Here is a 19,343-nt window from a genome sequence, read left to right as displayed (position 1 = left end):
TATTATTATTAATGATAATAATAATAATAATAATAATAATAAACATATCAAGTCATATATTTATTTGTAATTTTTGTTCTGTCCTCCATACAAAACATCACTCAGAAAAACATTCTTTTTTTAATGTTGCTAAATTGACATTTATGAATGAAATATTTTGCCATCATGTTTGTTGATTTTCTTTTTTACAATTTTTTGTGTTTGTTGAATTTATTATAAAACATTTGTGTTTTGCAACACAGTGGAAGTGAAAGTTGATTTTTTTACAGTGAAGGTCGAGCGAGGCAGAGAGGGAGGGGAGTGATGACATCAGCAGGGGGAGGAGAGAGAGAAGAGGAGGAGGAGGAGAGCAGCATCCTTCATCAGACAGAGAGGAGAGAGAGAGAGGGAGAGAGAGAGAGAGGAGGGACGGACGAGAGGAGAGAGAGAGAGAGAGAGAGAAAACGCCGGGACGGAAATAAAACAAAGAAGAAGAAAAAGGACTGATGGTGTCGTCTGAGAGACGGACGAGAGACACCGAGACAGACAGACAGACAGAGAGAGAGACAGACAGGAGGAGGCTGTAACTGTCTGTCATCTGGGCCTGTGTGTGTGTGTGCGTGTGTGAGTGTGTGTGTGTGTGTGTGTGAGTGTGTGTGTGTGTGTGTGTTGGAGGGCGATCAGCTGATTGGACCACACATGTTGGAGGGCGGAGCCATGATGGGCAAAGATTACATGTTGGCCATCCTCATAGTCAACTATGACGGTGAGACACACACACACACACACACACACACACACGTCCCTGTAATCCTGCCTTACGACGACCGTCCTCTCTTGTTTACATGTTGATGTTGTTTATTAACACCAACAGTGATAAACAGGGCCGGAGCCACCTGCTGTCACATGACACCTGTTCACACCTGGGGGTCCGTTCACACCTGGCAGTAGAGCGTCTTTTCCCGCTCTACATATAAACAAACACATTATTTCTGTCTGTAAATGTTTGTAACGGTCGACTTTAGCAGCTATCAGCTAAAATCACTGTTTTTGTCAATGGAGTCTTGAAAAAAATGTCTCCTAAATTTGTGAGTTTTTTCTCCTAAATTTGTGGGGATTTTCTCTGAAGTTTACCGCTTAAATCTTAGAGACTATTCAAATTTTTTCTGGTACATTTGTTCGTTTTTTCTCCTAAATTTGTGGGGATTTTCTCTGAAGTTTACCACTTAAATCTTAGAGACTATTCAACATTTTTCTGGTACATTTGTGAGTTTATTTTTTCTACATTTGTAAGTTTTTCCTTGTAAATTTGTGAGTTTTTCCTCGTAAATTTGTGAGTATTTTCTCCTAAATTTGTACGTTTTTTTCTCCTAAATTTGTGGGGATTTTCTCTGAAGTTTACCACCTTAAATCTTAGAGAATATTCAAGAGAGTAGAGAGTTGCAGTAGTCTAAACGGGATACCACAAGGGCCTGAACCAGGAGTTGTGTTGATTGTTTGGTCAGGTAGAGTCTGATCTTCCTGATGTTGTACAGGGAGAAACCACAAGATAATAATAATAATAATAATAATAATAATAATCCATTTTATTTATAAGCGCCTTTCAGAACACCCAAGGTCACTTTACAACAAAACATAAAATAATTTAAAAACAGTGGCAACAAAATAAAACATCGAACAGTATTGACATGGTGAGTGGGTGACTAGGTGGTGTATGCTTGTCTGAACAGATGAGTTTTGGCAATTGATCTGGACAAATGAACCTTGAAGATCAGTTCGTCATCGGTCTTGACAGCCAAGTTTCATGCAGAGTTTGTGGGCACAAGTTGCCTGGATCCAAGCTGAAGATTGATAGGCTGATATAAGGTGGGACGGGGTGGGATGATGAGGAGCTCCGTCTTCAAAAGGTTGAGCTGAAGGTGGTGTTCTGTCATCCGTGTGGAGATGTCCACAAGACAAGCGGAGATGCGGGCCGAGACTGTGGGGTCGTTTGGGGGGAAGGAAAAGAACAGCTGGGTATCATCGGCATAACAATGGTACGAGAAGCCATGATTGTGGATGATTGTGCCAAGTGAGGTGGTGTAAATTGAGAAGAGAAGGGGACCAAGCACTGATCCCTGAGGCACCCCGGTGGAAAGGTTTTGTAGTTTGGACACTTCTTCCTTTAAAGATACTTTAAAAGATCTTCCTGATAGGTAGGACTGGAACCATGGGAGGGCAGAACCTGAGATACCAAGTTCTGTGAGTGAAGAGATCAATGATTGGCTTAAAAGCTCTTCCAGACAAAACTTCCAACAACAGGACACAAACACTGCTTTTCTACAAAAAAGGCACAAAATTTCCACAAAAGACACAAAAAACCCACAAAATTACCACAAAACACCACAAATTTACCACAATAAAAGACAAAATGACCACAAAAAGACACAAAAACACCACAAAAAGACACAAAATTACCACACACATAAAAAAAGTCGTTCATGGGATCCACCTGGTGATATATTCAGTTTGTCCATGAAGAAACTTGTTTGGAAATACTTGAAATATGGCAAAAAAAGTGAGTATTTAAACAGTGAATGAATGATGATGAGTCAGTCAGTTTTTACTCTAATAATATTTAAAAACATGAAGTCAAACATCATTTATTTGATTATTGTGGAGCAGCAGGACGGACTGACAGAAACATAAAACGGTTCTGTTTCTTTAATTCTTTATGTCTGTGATCAGCTGTTATAACAGCACGACATCATATATTCGACCTTTAAGACCCTTTTATAGGATTTACAGTTTAAAGCCCTCTGATAGGCCGCTGGACAGCCTCCATCAGTCACATGACCTCCGTCTGAAAAAAAGGTCAAACAGGACACACACACACACACACACACACACACACGGTGCTGTGTCGGGAGGGATTGTGGGGTGGAGAAGGACAAACTGTTCAGTCCTTTAACCTTAATAACAAACTGGATGTTTGACCTGTTGGGACCTGATTTAACCGTCTGATGGCGCCGCTCGTGACTCGTTGATGACATCACACTGTCAAACCTCCAGCAGCGTGTTTCTGCCGTCAGACAGTTTGTGTTTGATGAGTAAAACCGGAGATAAAGTCAAATATATTTAGAATAAAACATAAAACTAGATGTTCTCCTCATTTTACCTCCTAGATGTTACATTTGGAACCAACATTTATAATTCATCACTGAAAGTAAAAAAACAGTCTTAATGCTAAGCTAGGCTAACACTTTCCCCGATTCCAGTCTTTATGCTAAGCTAGGCTAACACTTTCCCCGATTCCAGTCTTTATGCTAAGCTAGGCTAACACTTTCCCCCGATTCTAGTCTTTATGCTAAGCTAGGCTAACAGTTTCCCCCTGGTTCCAGTCTTAATGTTAAGCTAGGCTAAAACTTAACCCCTGATTCCAGACTTAATGCTAAACTAGGCTAACAGTTCCCCCAGTTACAGTCTGTGCTAAGCTAGGCTAACACTTTCCCCCAATTCTAGTCTTTATGCTAAGCTAGGCTAACACTTTCCCCCGATTCTAGTCTTTATGCTAAGCTAGGCTAAGAGTTTCCCCCTGGTTCCAGTCTTAATGCTAAGCTAGGCTAAATCTTAACCCCTGATTCCAGTCTTAATGCTAAACTAGGCTAACAGTTCCCCCCAGTTACAGTCTGTGCTCAGCTCGGCTAACACTTTCCCCCGATTCTAGCCTTTATGCTACGCTAGGCTAACAGTTTCCCCCTGGTTCCAGTCTTAATGCTAAGCTAGGCTAACACTTTCGCCCTACTTCCAGTCTTTATGCTAAGTGAAGTGAACAGCTGCTTTATGAACCTGAACACCTCAATCCAGAGAAGAAGACTGAATGTCTCATTATTTGTCCTTTGTAGTTTTTGGCTATTTTTTTTGACTCCTTTTCATCCTTCCTGCATATCAACTATTAGAAATTAAGTAATGTATATTATATATTTTTTCACTTTGACTTACTGGATCAACATTTGACCACAAAAAAACATAAAATCTGACTTAGGAAGTAGGGGAAAGTGTTAGCCTAGCTTAGCACAAAGACTGGAAGTAGGAGGAAAGCGTTAGCCTAGCTTAGCATACATACTGGAATCTGGGTGAAAGTGTTAGCCTAGCTTAGCATGAAGAGTGGAAGTAGGGGGGAAGTGTTAGCCTAGCTTAGCATAAAGACTGGAAGTAGGGGAAAATGTTAGCCTAGCTTAGCATAAAGACTGGAATCAGGGGGAAAGTGTTAGTCTAGCTTAGCATAAAGACTAGAATTGGGTAAAGTGTTAGCCTAGCTTAGCATAAATACCGGAAACAGGTGGAAACTCTTAGCCAAATGTCCTTAAATCCACCAGTGAGCTCCTCTGAGTCTGAACCTTCCAACACTGTGAACTTTATTTCTGTCTCAGTAAAAGAGTCAAACAGCTGACTGTGGTTGGTTCTGTATTGATCCCCCCCCCCCTGGTCATATCGTTGTCTCTCAATCAGCTGATTCAGCATTTTACGTCTCTGAGTTATTAATTATTCACGTCCTCTCCAGTTTCTCCTCCTGTTTCCTGCTGCAGTCTGACCTCCGAGTTCTCTGGACATTTTGTACCGACTCCGACACTCTGTGACTCTGATCGCTGTCACAGGCCGCCGCTCCACCTGGACACCTCTACACACGGTGACATCATCAGAGTGACGCCTGATGACATCATCACCTCAGAATAAACAGACCGTTTCCTCTGCTGATAGTTGAGCTGCTCACATGTTTTGTTTGTTTCATGATCAGAAGCTGAGCTGAACTAAATTTAGCAGAATGACTGACGGCTCTGGACCAATCAGCTCGTCTCTCACCACTCCACGCTGTCCCCTGATTGGACAGCAGCTGGTCCACCTGAGCAGCAGCTTCGTGTTTCTGTGGTTTCAGGACAAACCGTAAAAAACAACAACGATCACAGCTGGAACATAAAACAACGTGTCTATAAATGTTCAGGGTGTGACGACGCCTGCAGCCTGCGGGGGGCGCGACACACTGCTAATCTGTGTGTGTGTGTGTGTGTGTGTGTTAAGGGGGCAGCTGGGAGAGGCTCGAGCGCACAACACAGGAGGCAGGATATAGTAGAGTTCAGGGTTTTATTAGCAGGGTGATGTGGGGGAAAAGGCTGGGTGAGCTGGAGGGGAGCTGGAGGTGAGCTGGAGGGGAACCGGAGGTGAGCTGGAGGTGAAGAGCAGGTGAGGTGACTGGGCTGGTTGACAGGCAGGCAAGCCGGATCACTGCTGGAGAGGGGAGATCTGTGGGAAGAGAGGTTGAATGTGAGTTGGAGCAAGGCAAGGAGGCAAAAAGGGTCAAAAAGCCAAAAGGCAAAAAGGCAACAGCAACAAACACTTCGCAGGGAGTCTGCGTCTCTTCTAGGTACTTGCCAGGTAACTATCAGGGAAGATCTGGCGATGACTGGCAGGAGAGCTGGAGTCTTGTAGGCAGAGGGGTTGATTGGAGAGTGGCAGCAGGTGTGCAGTGATCCGGCTCATTCACCTCGTCAACTCAACCTGTTGCAGCTGTGTCTCAGGAGTGCCCGCTGGGAGCGAGCTGAGGTGCTGGGAGTGGCTGAGGCCGGAACAGAGGGGTGTGAAGGAGCAGAGGAGGAGGGTGTGGGTGGAGCCGTAACAGGACCCCCCCCCGAGCGAGCACCTCCAGGTGCGGCCATCCGGGGCCCACCCGGGGCATCAGGGTGGGCCCTGTAGAAGTCCCGGAGGAGGGCAGGGGACATAATCTGCGACCTGGGAACCCAGCTCCGTTCCTCAGGCCCATACCCCTCCCAGTCCACCAGGTACTGGAACCCCCGGCCCTGGCGCCGGGCCCGAAGGAGCCGCCGAACCGCCCACTGAGGGTGACCATCCACCAGCTGAGGAGGGGGCGGAGCAGGAGCTGGCGGCACAAGAGCATTTGTGACGACGGGCTTGACCCGGGAGACGTGGAACACCGGGTGGACACGCCGAAGGGAGTGGGGGAGGACCAGCCGGACAGCCGCAGGGTTGATCACCCGGTCAATGACATAGGGGCCGATGAACCTGGGCGCCAGCTTCCGGGAGGGGACGTGGAGGGGGAGGTCAGCAGTGGACAGCCAAACCTGCTGGCCGGCCTGGTACTCAGGTGCAGGGGAGCGGCGCCGGTTGGCACCCCGAGCGGCCCGCGACGTAGCACGGAGCAGAGCCGAGCGCACAGAGGCCCAAACCCGCCGACACCGACGGATGTGAGCCTGGACAGACGGGACCGAAGCATCAGCCTCCTGGAGTGGGAGCAGGGGGGGCTGGTACCCCAGGGAGCACTCAAAAGGTGACCGGCCGGTGGAGTCGCTGACCATGGCATTCAGGGAGTACTCAACCCAGGGCAGGTCCTTGCTCCAGGAGGATGGATGGAGGGAAGCCATGCAGCGGAGTGCCGACTCCAGACTCTGATTGGTCCTCTCGGCCTGCCCGTTGGTCTGGGGGTGGTAGCCGGATGAGAGGCTTGCCGTGGCCCCAATACCCCCACAGAAGGCCTGCCACACCTTCGAGGTGAACTGGGGACCACGGTCGGACACCACATCCTGGGGGAGCCCGTACAGCCTGAAGACATGGGCAGTCAGCAACTCTGCAGTCTCCGCTGCGGTTGGCAGCTTCGCCAGGGCCACCAACCGCACAGACTTTGAAAACCGGTCCACAATGGTGAGGATGACTGAGTCACCCTGGGACAGGGGGAGACCAGTGACAAAGTCGACCGCGATGTGGGACCATGGACGACTGGGTACGGGGAGGGGCCGCAGCAGACCAGACGGGGGCTGATGGGATGCCTTGCTGCGGGCACAAGTGGGGCAGGCTGAGACGTACCCCCGGACATCTTCTGCCATAGTAGGCCACCAGAACTGCCGGCGCAGGAAGGACAGGGTACGTCGGGCCCCAGGGTGGCAGGCAAAGCGGCTGGCATGACCCCACTGGATTACCGTGGCTCTGACGGCCTCCGGAACGAAGAGACGACCAGGTGGACCAGTCCCAGGGTCGGGCTGGGTGTGCTGAGCCCTTATGACCACTGCCTCGATGTCCATGTTCACCACTCCGATGACCCGGGAGGAAGGAAGGATGGTATCTGGAGTGGTAGGCTCCTCCCCCGCCGCATGACACCGAGACAGAGAGTCAGCCTTATTGTTAAGGGACCCCGGACGGAACGTGATGGTGAAGTCGAACCGCCCGAGGAACAGGGCCCAGCGTGCCTGGCGGGAGGTCAACCTCCTGGCCGACCTGATGTACGTCAGATTTTTGTGGTCTGAAAGAACAGTGATGGGGTGCTCTGCGCCCTCCAGCCAGTGCCGCCACTCCTGGAATGCCTCCACAACAGCCAGTAGCTCCCGGTTACCAATGTCGTAGTTGGCCTCTGCGGGGGAGTAGCGACGGGAAAAGAAGGCACAGGGGCGCATCTTCTGGTCAGCAGACCGCTGAGAGAGGACACCGCCCACGCCCGTGTCTGAGGCGTCCACCTCTACTATGAAGGGCTTCGCTGGGTCTGGGTTGACCAGGATCGGTGCAGAGGTGAAGCGCCTCTTCAGGTCAGCGAAGGCGGTACTGGCCCCTGGTGTCCAGGCAAACGGTCGCAGCGAGGAGGTGAGGGCAGTGAGGGGGGCAGCCACCCGACTGTAGTCCCGAACGAACCGGCGATAAAAGTTGGCGAAGCCGAGGAAGGACTGCAGCTGCTTGCGGGAGGTAGGCTGTTCCCAGTCGACGACTGCCCGGATCTTCTTAGGGTCAGGCCGGGTCCGTCCCCCCTCCACAATGAGTCCCAGAAATTCCACGGAGGGAGCGTGGAAGGTGCATTTCTCAGCCTTTATAAACAGTCGGTTCTCCAGGAGACGCTGGATGACGAGGCGGACATGCTGAACGTGTTCTTCGGGGTTTCTGGAGAACACCAGGATGTCATCCAGATACAGGACCACAAAGATGTCCAACATATCCCTCAGCACGTCGTTCATCAGGGCCTGGAAAACCGAGGGGGCGTTGGTTAGGCCGAAGGGCATCACTCGGTATTCATAGTGGCCACGGGGGGTCTTGAAGGCCGTCTTCCACTCGTCCCCCTCACGGATCCGGACCAGATGGTATGCGTTCCGTAGGTCCAACTTGGTGAACACCGTGGCCCCGAGGAGGGGCTCGAAGTTGGAGCTCATGAGGGGGAGAGGGTAGGTGTTCCGGATGGTGATGGCGTTGAGCTCACGGTAGTCGATGCATGGCCTGAGGGACCCATCCTTCTTCTTAACAAAAAAAAATCCCGCTGCCACCGGGGAGTGAGAAGGTCGGATAAGCCCCTCGGCCAGGCTCTCGGAGATGTACTCATCCATGGCGGCCTTCTCTGGAGGGGCAAGGTTGTACAGGCGGCTGACCGGGTGTTTACAGCCAGGGCGGAGCTCAATGGCACAGTCATAGGGCCGGTGCGGGGGCAGGGTGCGTGCACGCTCCTTACTGAAGGCCTCTCCCAAGTCGTGGTAGACCTCTGGCACGGAGGAGAGGTCCGGGGGAGCTGGAGGGGGCTGTGGTGGTGACGACGGGGTATGGGCAGCACGGAGACACCGCGCATAGCAGGCCGTACTCCAGCTGAGGATGCGCCCCTCACCGTAGCTGACATGGGGAATGTGGAGCTCGAGCCATGGTCGGCCCAGAATGAGGGGGGCTTGGGGAGAATTAAGGACGTAGAAGTGGATCGTCTCCACATGGTTCCCGGAGATGGTCATGGAGAGGGGTCTTGTGCGGTGGGTGAGGGGCCCCAGACTGTGTCCATCAAGGGCAGAGACTGCCAGTGGGGACTCCAGGGCGACGAGGGGGAGGGCAGCCGAGCGGGCAAACTGGGCGTCCAGGAAGTTCCCGTCTGCCCCTGAGTCTATGATGGCCCCGACTGAAATAGTCTGACCCTGCCAGGAGAGGGTGACAGGGAACCTGGCTGGGCTGATAGGTGGTGGGGAGTGAGTAATTCGGCTCACCCGCAATCCCCCTTCGGGTGAGCCTACTCTTTTGGCAGGGAGGGGCAGGAGTCGCGGAGGTGCCTGCCGTCACCACAGTAGAGGCACAAGCCCCGGACAATCCTCCGGTTCCTCTCTGCTGCGGTGAGGCGAGTCCGGCCCAACTGCATGGGCTCCTCACCTGAGGGGATGGTGGTGGCTGGTTCACGAACAGGGGGGTTGGCCCTTGGCGGGGAGGCCCCGAGGATGGTGTTCCAGGGCCGTGATGAGCTGGTCGGGGGCCGCCTCTCACGCTGGCGCTCCCTGATGCGCTCGTCCACATCAATAGCCAAGACCACCAATTCGTCCAGAGTGGAGGGCTTGTCTCTGATGAGTTCGTCCTTGATGGTCTCACTCAGCCCCTGACGAAAAGCGCTCCTTAGCCCAGCGTCATTCCAACCACTCCCAGCGGCAAGAGTGCGAAACTCCGTCGAGAAGGCGGCCGCTGTCCGGTTCCCCTGGCGAAGGGACATCAGCCGTGCCCCAACATCCTGCCCGGCAGTGGGGTGGTCGAAGACCCTCCTGAACTCAGCGAGGAAGGTGGTGTAGTCATCAAACAAAGCTGGGCGAGAGCTGAGGACGGCCTGGGCCCAATTCAGGGCCTCGCTGGTGGTGAGGTTAGTGATGAAGGCCACACGGGCTGCTGGTGTGAGGAACTGGCTGGGTTGATGGGAGAATATCAACTCACACTGCAGGATGAAGCCACGGAACTGGGAAAAGGTCCCGTCGAAGGGGCGGGGACTGGCCAAGTTGGGCTCACGGGGCTGGACGGAAGGCAGGGCCGGGGGCGGAGCAGCCAACGAGGGTGGACCTGCGGCAGGGTCAGCCAGGGGGGTGATGGCAGCCATAAGTGCAGCCACCTGCTCCGACAGGGCCTGGACCATCGATGTGAGGTTCTGGACCTGGGAAGAGCGCCCCTGCTGGAGAGCCTCCTGGGCCAGGAGCCGGTCACCCAGGGACTGGACAGAAACCGAAGCCTCCCTGAGGAGACGGCTGTGGTCCAAAATAACTCTCCCTTGGGCCTGGAGAGCCTGCTGTGCGGGTTCAGGGAGCGGGGTTTGGGTCCGCTCTCCTGTGTCTGCCGAGCCTGGGTCCATGGCCAGATCTTCTGTTAAGGGGGCAGCTGGGAGAGGCTCGAGCGCACAACACAGGAGGCAGGATATAGTAGAGTTCAGGGTTTTATTAGCAGGGTGATGTGGGGGAAAAGGCTGGGTGAGCTGGAGGGGAGCTGGAGGTGAGCTGGAGGGGAACCGGAGGTGAGCTGGAGGTGAAGAGCAGGTGAGGTGACTGGGCTGGTTGACAGGCAGGCAAGCCGGATCACTGCTGGAGAGGGGAGATCTGTGGGAAGAGAGGTTGAATGTGAGTTGGAGCAAGGCAAGGAGGCAAAAAGGGTCAAAAAGCCAAAAGGCAAAAAGGCAACAGCAACAAACACTTCGCAGGGAGTCTGCGTCTCTTCTAGGTACTTGCCAGGTAACTATCAGGGAAGATCTGGCGATGACTGGCAGGAGAGCTGGAGTCTTGTAGGCAGAGGGGTTGATTGGAGAGTGGCAGCAGGTGTGCAGTGATCCGGCTCATTCACCTCGTCAACTCAACCTGTTGCAGCTGTGTCTCAGGAGTGCCCGCTGGGAGCGAGCTGAGGTGCTGGGAGTGGCTGAGGCCGGAACAGAGGGGTGTGAAGGAGCAGAGGAGGAGGGTGTGGGTGGAGCCGTAACAGTGTGTGTGTGTGTGTGTGTGCAGACAACATCTGGACGGACCAGAACCTGCTCCTGGACCCGGACCTCCCCACCGGCTGGAGAACCATCAAGGACTCCACAGGAACGTATTACTGGCACGTTCCCACCGGCGCCACCCAGTGGCAGCACCCCCGCCTCAGCAGCACGCCACAGCTGCTCGACACGCAGGTGACCGCCTCGTTACTGAACCCGGTTAACCTAAACCAACCAATTAGTCCAAAGTAGCCACTCTTAAATAACCTGGTTAGTCTGTAATAACTGAACCCACAGTATCCTGTTTAGCCTTAACTCTGCTTGTTAGTCTAAAGTAACCTAGTTAGTCTTAACTAACCTGTAAGTCCAAAGTAATGTGACTAGTCCAAAGTATCCTGGTTAGTCTTAAATAACCTGGTTAGTCCAAAGTAACCTGGTTAGTCTTAACTAATCTGATTAAAACAAAGTAACAGGATTAGTCCAAAGTATTCTGGTTAGTCTTAACTAAGCTGGTTAGTCTTAACTAACCTGTAAGTCCAAAGTAGTCTGGTTAGTCTTAACTAACCTGTAAATCCAAAGTTTTCTGGTTAGTCTTAACTAACCTGATTAGTCTTAACTAACCTGTAAGTCCAAAGTATCCTGGTTAGTCTTAAGTATTCTGGTTAGTCTTAACTAACCTGATTAGTCTTAACTAACATGTAAGTCCAAAGTAGTCTGGTTAGTCTTAACTAACCTGTAAGTCCAAAGTTTTCTGGTTAGTCTTAACTAACCTGATTAGTCTTAACTAACCTGTAAGTCCAAAGTTTTCTGGTTAGTCTTAACTAACCTGATTAGTCTTAACTAACCTGTAAGTCCAAAGTATCCTGGTTAGTCTTAAGTATTCTGGTTAGTCTTAACTAACCTGGTTAGTCTTAACTAACATGTAAGTCCAACATATCCTGGTAAGTCTTAACTAACCAAATGAACAAATTTAGTTTAATAATCTGGATAATTCAAAGTAACCTGGTTAGTCAAAAGTATCCCAGTAAGTCTTCACTAACATGATTAGTCCAAAGTAACCTGGTAACTCTTAACTAACCCAGTTAGTCTTAACTAACGTGTAAGTTCAAAGTATCCTGGTTAGTTAAGAGTTACAGGTCTCTTTGAAATGAACACAGTTGGTTAAATAACCTGGTTAATCCAGATGAACACAGTTAACCAGAGGTAACTTAGTTAGTCTAAATTAACTGAGCAGGTTTGTCTGATGTGTTTTTCTTCTTCTGTGGTGGCGTATCTCAGCAGGAGGAACCTGCACAGCCGAGCTCCAACGGAGAGACAGAAGGAACACCTGAGGGCAGGTAACACACACACACACACACACACACACACACACACACACACACACACACACACACAGCTTCTGTTCAGGTTATTTGAATGTTGCTTTTCTCTCTCAGGGCTTCGTGGCACGAAGATTATCTCACAAACCACGACCCGAACGCCAAGGTAACAACAACAACAACAACAACAACAACAACAACACATGGCATCCAACATGCAGACAATCTGAGTAGTACTCAGTTGTTGTTTTATTTGTTACTGAACTGGTGATTGGTCAAAGAGTCACATGACACCAAGCGCCCTGTGATGTCACAGGAAGTCAACAATGACATCACGACCCTCAGTTACTGTGTGAAATGAATAAAATGAGTTTCTGTTCTATTCTGGTGCCCTAATCTACTCTAATCTCTCTCTCTCTCCTTTCTGAGGCTACCTCTCTCCACCACCGTTTTATATTAATCTGATTTAATCTGCAGCTCTCTGCCCGTCTGTCTGCCTGTCTGTCTCTCTGCCCGTCTGTCTGTCTCTTTCTGTCCTGGTTTCTCCGTTTGTCACCCAACTACTCACTGACTGCTTAATCTCATCATCTGTACCTCTCTCTGTCTCCCTGCCTGTCTGTCTGTCTGTCTGTCTGTCTGTCTCCCTGTCTGTCTGTCTGTCTGTCTGTCTGTCTCCCTGCCTGTCTGTCTGTCAGTGTTTCGCGGTGCGGTCCCTGGGCTGGCTGGAGGTGGAGGAGGAGGACCTGTCTCCCGGTCGCAGCAGTCTCGCTGTCAGCAACGTCATCCAGCAGCTGTCTCACTGCAGCAGCCCCGAGCAGAGAGACAGGCAGGGGGCCTGGGGCGAGGTGAGACACCTGCTAAACCTGTCTGTCTGATTCCATCACAAGCTAACCTAGAGCGTGGAAGTGACCTACCTGTCTGTCTGCCTGTCTGTCTGCAGGGTCGGGAGATGGTTCTGGTTCTGAAGAAAGACACTCTGACCCTGTTGGACCCGTTAGACCACACCCCCCTGCACTGTCAGCCAATCATCAACATCCGTGTCTGGGGGGTGGGCTGCAACAACGGCAGGTGAGCCAATCAGGTCTCACGTCTACACCTGATCAATAAACAACACAGAGATCAGAGAGCTAACAGCTAGGCTAACACTTTCCCCCTGATTCCAGTCTTTATGCTAAGCTAGGCTAACACGTTCCTCTTGCTTCCATTCTTTATGCTAATCTAGCCTTAAATGTCCCCCCCTGCCTCAGGTCTCTATGCTAAGATAGGCTAACAGTTTCCCTCAGCTTCCAGTCTTTATGCTAAGCTAGGCTAACAGTTTCCCTCAGCTTTCAGTCTTTATGCTAAGCTCGGCTAATACACTTTCCGCCTGATTCCATTCTTTATGCTAAGCTAGGCCTACCCCCTGATTCCATTCTTTATGCTAAGCTAGGCCTACTGTTTCCCCCTGATTCCAGTCTTTATGCTAAACTAGGCCTACTGTTTCCCCCTGATTCCAGTCTTTATGCTAAACTAGGCAAACAAGTTCCCCTTCTTTCAGTCTTAATGCTAAGCTAGGCTAATATGGCCCCCCTTCCTCAGGTCTCTATGCTAAGCTAGAGACAGTTTCCCTCAGCTTCCAGTCTTTATACTAAGCTCCCCCTAGCTCCAGTCTTAATGCTAAGTTAGGCTAAACAGTCCCCTCTGCTTACAGTCTTTATAATAAACTAGGCTACCAGTTTCTCCTTCTTCCAGTCTTAATGGTAAGCAAGGCTTATATGCCCCCCCTGCCTCAGGTCTCAATGCTAAACTAACTCTTTCCCCCTGATTCCAGTCTTTATGCTAAGATAGACTAACCGTTTCCCCTACTTTCAGTCTTAATGCTAAACTAGGCTAATAGTTCCCTTTGCCACCAGTGTTAATGCTAAGCTAGGCTAGCAGTTTCCCCCTGTTTCTAGTCATCATGCTAAGCTCGGCTAACAGTTTCCACTAATTCTAGTCTTATTGCTAAGCTAGGATAACACTTTCCTCCTAGTTCCAGTCTTAATGCTAAGGTAGGCTAACAGTTTCAACTCTAACAGTTCCCCTTAATTCCAGTCTAAATACTAAGCTAGGCTAATAGTTTCCCCTACTTCCAGTCTTAATGCTAAGCTAGGCTAATAGCCCCCCCCTGCCACTAGTCTTAAGTCGTTATGCTAAGCTAGGCTAAAGCATGCACTCAGTTTGCTGTTTGTGCATGCTAAGCTTGTCTGCACTAACACTGTCACTCTCTCTGTTTCTTTAACACGCCCCTCCCCCTCCACCTGGGCAGGGACAGGTAAACTCTCTACCTTTATCTCCACATCACCTCACCTCCTCTATAGTCAGGGTCCTCCACTGATACACTTGCTGACCACATGACCATCATCAGCTGATCCACCGCAGCATGACCTGTGTGTGTGTGTGTGTGTGTGTGTGTGTGGTGCGTTCAGGGACTTTGCGTTTGTCGCGGGCGATAAGGACAGCTGCGTGCTGAAGTGTCACGTGTTTCGCTGCGACGCTCCGGCCAAAGCCATCGCCACGGCGCTGCACGAGATGTGCTCCAAGGTCAGTCGTTCAGACGTTAATCAACTGGAAAATACTGTAAAAAAAATCTAGAACCCCCCAAAAAAGCATATAAAATACTACAGTAAATTTCTCTTTTTTACAGTGTAACTTAGCATGTTAGCATTAGCCACCTGTGTTCAGCAGGTAAACACGATGTTTACATTTCTCTGTAGATGATGTCAGAGAAGATGTTAATGAGGCCGTCTCGCTCTCTGACGATGGACAGCATCTCACCTGAAGACCTGCCCAGACAAGGTGACTCACCTGTCCTCTGATATCACCTGCTGCTCTCTGATTGGCTCTCTCGGCTGACTGTCTGTTGTTGTTTCAGTGGAGTTTCTGGAGGCGGTGCGGCAGCAGGTCCAAAAGTTTGAGGTCCAGTACATCGGAAACCTGCCGGTGTCCCGAGCCATGGGTAGGTCACCTGAACACACCTGAACACCTGGACACCTGAACACACCTGTCACACCTGAACACACCTGAACACACCTGGACACACTTGAACACACCAGAACACACCTGTCACACCTGAACACACCTGGACACACCTGAACACACCTGGACACACTTGAACACACCTGAACACACCTGGACACACCTGTCACACCTGAACACACCTGAACACACCTGGACACACCTGAACACACCTGAACACACCTGAACACACCTGGACACACTTGAACACACCTGAACACACCTGTACACACCTGAACACACCTGGACACACTTGAACACACCTGAACACACCTGGACACACCTGTCACACCTGAACACACCTGAACACACCTGGACACACCTGAACACACCTGAACACACCTGGACACACTTGAACACACCTGAACACACCTGGACACACCTGAACACACTTGAACACACCTGAACACACCTGGACACACCTGAACACACTTGAACACGCCTGAACACACCTGGACACACCTGAACAAACCTGTCACACTTGAACACACCTGAACACACCTGTACACACCTGAACACACCTGGACACACTTGAACACACCTGAACACACCTGGACACACCTGTCACACCTGAACACACCTGAACACACCTGGACACACCTGAACACACCTGAACACACCTGGACACACTTGAACACACCTGAACACACCTGGACACACCTGAACACACTTGAACAAACCTGAACAAACCTGTCACACTTGAACACACCTGAACACACCTGGACACACCTGAACACACCTGAACACACCTGAATACACTTGAACACGCCTGAACACACCTGGACACACCTGAACAAACCTGTCACACCTGAACACACACCTGTCACGCTTGAACACACACCTGAACACATCTGAAACACACACCTGTCACACCTGAACACACCTATAACACCAGAACACACCTTAACACACCTTAACACACCTGGACACACCTGAACAAACCTGGACACACCTGTCACACCTGTCACACCTGGACACCTGTCACACCTGAACACACCTGAACACACCTGAACACGCCTGAACACACCTGGACACACCTGAACATGCCTGTCAACACCTGTCACACCTGAACACACCTAAACACACATCTGTCATACCTGAACACACCTGAACACACATCTGTCATACCTGAACACACCTGTCACAACTGTCACACCTGAACACACACCTGTCACACTTGAACACACACCTGAACACATCTGAAACACACACCTGTCACACCTGAACACACCTATAACACCAGAACACACCTTAACACACCTGAACACACCTGAACACACCTGGACACCTGTCACACCTGAACACACCTGAACACGCCTGAACACACCTGGACACACCTGAACATGCCTGTCAACACCTGTCACACCTGAACACACCTAAACACACATCTGTCATGCCTGAACACACCTGAACACACATCTGTCATACCTGAACACACCTGTCACAACTGTCACACCTGTCACACCTGAACACACCTGGTAACCATCAGGTCTCACCTGTGCAGGTATGGAGGTGCTGAACAGAGCGATAGAGAGCATCATGAACTCGACGGACAGAGACGAGTGGGAGCCGACGGTGATCCACGTCACGGATAACATCCTGTCGCTGTGGCGAGGAGAGGTACCGCCTTCACGCCGTCACGGCGTCACGCTGTAAGTCCACCAGGTGGCAGGTCGTCCACTGACTCTGGTTCTTCTCTCTCATTGGATGCTGACAGGAAGGGGAGGAGCCTCTCTGGGAGTGTCAGGTGCGTTTCCTCACCTTTCTGGGCGTCGGCCATGACAGCCACACCTTCGCCGTGATCGTAGACGGCGGCACGCAGCGATTCGAGTGTCACGTGTTCTGGTGTGAACCAGACGCAGGGATCCTGTCTGAGGCCGTCCAGGCGGCATGCATGGTGAGTAGCACACCTGGACAGGTACGCCCTTATATAGTCATGGTAAAAATTATCAGACCACCTTGTTTTCTTCAGTTTCTTGTTCATTTTAATGCCAGGTACAACTAAAGGTACATTTGTTTGGACAAATATAATGATAACAACAAAAATAGCTGATAAGAGTTTAATTTAAGAGCTGATATCTAAACATTTAACATGGTTTTCATGAAAATAACCAAAATCATCAATAAAACCATGTTAAATGTCTAGATATCAGCTCAATGGTCCAATATTTTTTTCCATGACACTACAGGGACATAAACAGAACTGATTTGGGTCCTTTCTATCCCGTCAGGTCCAGTATCAGAAGTGTCTGGTGGCTCAGACTCCTCCTCCGAGGTCCAAGTCGTGGCGTGTGGCGCCGACGAAGGTCAAGCGAGCGAACTCGATGGACGCCTTCCCTCCCATCACCTCCCGTCTCCACGGCAGCAGCAGCGGCACCGTGATGTCGCCGAGGATCGGGAAGGGCGCCGCCAGCGGCAACGTGAAGAAGGGGATGTTGGCGTTCTTCGAAACCTTCCGGAAACAGGCCGCCACCTCATAATGACGGGGGCGGGGCCACCAGAGGTGCGTGTCGCCGCTCGTCCGGGACTGAAACGTGTTTCGCCTCGACCACGATGGCGCCTCTGGCGGTCCGACCGGCTGATTCTGCCGCCTTCACTTCACCAGCGACGCCCCGGAGACCGCCGGAACACACCTGAACTCTCGCGATGCTAACGTGATGCTAACGTTAGCATGGACCAGGAACATTAAACAACCTGTGGAACATGCGAGCATGAGACAGCGCTCTGACGCTCAAAACTCTCATCGTATTTAACTTCTCAGGACGATCGGGTCGTGAGTTTATGTTAAAAAAGAAGAAGTTCGGATATTAACGATAAAGGATTATAACGATTATTAGAATTCGCTGTTTAGCCGTTTTCCCACCGTTTCGCTGTCATGTGACGATGAGTCGACCCCCGACCCGATTAACCTCAAACGTCCCGTCAGAACGAGAGAAGAAGAAAATGTTTCCTGTGTGTTTTGCTTCAAGCTTCATATTTAGCGCGTCGGGTTTTAGAGCTGCAGTTTGTGATTCTGACCACCAGAGGGCAGAAATCATGATTCTTCTTCTGCGTCATCGAGAGAAAACACGTTTATTTACCTGTCAGAGAAAACAGACTGAGAATATTCACAACAAAGTTATTATTAAAGTCAAAATGTGATTTTTTTAGTCGTAACAATTTGACAAACAATTTTGAAGTTTTAATGACGATAGAAATTATTTGGAATAATTATAATATCATATCATATCATAATATTGAAGGAAAAAAAATCATTATGTTTTGAGAAAAAGACATCATCATTTACAAAAAAAGTCTTAATCATTTAAGAAAATATGTCATTATTTCAGAGAAAACAGACTGAGAATATTCAACAACAATGTCATTATTAAAGTCAAAATGGGATTTTTCTTTAGTCGTAACAATTTGACAAACAATTTGGAAGTTTTAATGACTATAGAAATTATTTGGAATAATTTGTGAAAAAGGTAAAATTTTGTCATTTTAATTTTAAAAATAATTCACGTCATAATATTGAAGGAAAGAAATCAATATGTTTGGACAAAAAAGATGTTATAATTTACAAAAAAAGTAAATAATTTGAGGAAAAAAGTCGTAATAATTTAAGAAAATATGTCATTATTTCGAGGAAAAATTATTTCAATTCAAGAAAGAATAAATGTCATATTAATGAAGAAAAAAATCATTACATTATGAGAAAAAAAGATGTTATAGATTCTAAAATAGTCGATGACAATTTGGAATAATTTGAGAAAAAAGTCATTTTAATTTTAAAGAGAATTTACATCATAATATTGAAGGAAAAAAAATATTATTTTTTACAAAAAAAGTCAATAATTTGAGGGAAAAAGTCGTAATAATTTGAGATACATGTTCAAATAATAATAAATTTCATAAATAAAGTCTGAATAATTTGTTCCAAAAAAAGTACATCTTTGAGAAGTCATATTAATTAAAGAAAATATGTCAATATTTTATAATAAAAGAATACTTTTTGAGAAATGCAAATAATTAAAAGTTAACAACAGTTTGGAATAATTTGAGAAAAAGGGAAAATTTTAAGGGAAAGGTCAAGAAAATATGTCATTATTTCAATTTGAGGGAGAATATGTATGTCATAATAACGAAGAAAAAAATGTATTCATTGTATTATGAGAAAAATAGACATTATAAATTACAAAACAGTCAATAATCTGAGGAACAATTTGGAATATTTTATGAAAAATGCCAATAATAAAAAGTCAACGACAGTTTGGAATAATTTGAGAAAAAGGTAATTTTAATTTAAAAAAGAATTC

General features: G+C 48.8%; 1 protein-coding gene across 1 annotated transcript; it reads left to right on the top strand.

Moving 5' to 3' along the window:
• The first annotated feature begins 388 nt into the window (after positions 1 to 388).
• On the top strand, positions 389 to 19,343 carry apbb3 (amyloid beta (A4) precursor protein-binding, family B, member 3). The gene is made up of 12 exons (XM_059352026.1): positions 389 to 745; positions 10,722 to 10,885; positions 11,969 to 12,027; positions 12,127 to 12,175; positions 12,705 to 12,854; positions 12,950 to 13,077; positions 14,457 to 14,571; positions 14,745 to 14,826; positions 14,903 to 14,986; positions 16,550 to 16,665; positions 16,763 to 16,942; positions 17,277 to 19,343. The coding sequence occupies exons 1-12, from the start codon at positions 679 to 681 to the stop codon at positions 17,523 to 17,525; spliced, it is 1,443 nt and encodes a 480-aa protein (XP_059208009.1). The 5' UTR covers positions 389 to 678; the 3' UTR covers positions 17,526 to 19,343.

The sequence above is a fragment of the Centropristis striata genome, chromosome 15 (genome assembly GCF_030273125.1).
Source record: "Centropristis striata isolate RG_2023a ecotype Rhode Island chromosome 15, C.striata_1.0, whole genome shotgun sequence".
NCBI lineage: Eukaryota > Metazoa > Chordata > Actinopteri > Perciformes > Serranidae > Centropristis > Centropristis striata.
This window is presented reverse-complemented; position numbering and strand designations above follow the sequence as displayed.

Bases quoted from the DNA above. Each gene is read 5' to 3' on its own strand.
- apbb3 (XM_059352026.1), top strand. From the start codon at position 679: ATGTTGGAGGGCGGAGCCATGATGGGCAAAGATTACATGTTGGCCATC. The intron at 12,176-12,704 runs GTAACAACAACA...TCTGTCTGTCAG, and splicing joins ACCACGACCCGAACGCCAAG to TGTTTCGCGGTGCGGTCCCT. The intron at 14,572-14,744 runs GTCAGTCGTTCA...ATTTCTCTGTAG, and splicing joins TGCACGAGATGTGCTCCAAG to ATGATGTCAGAGAAGATGTT.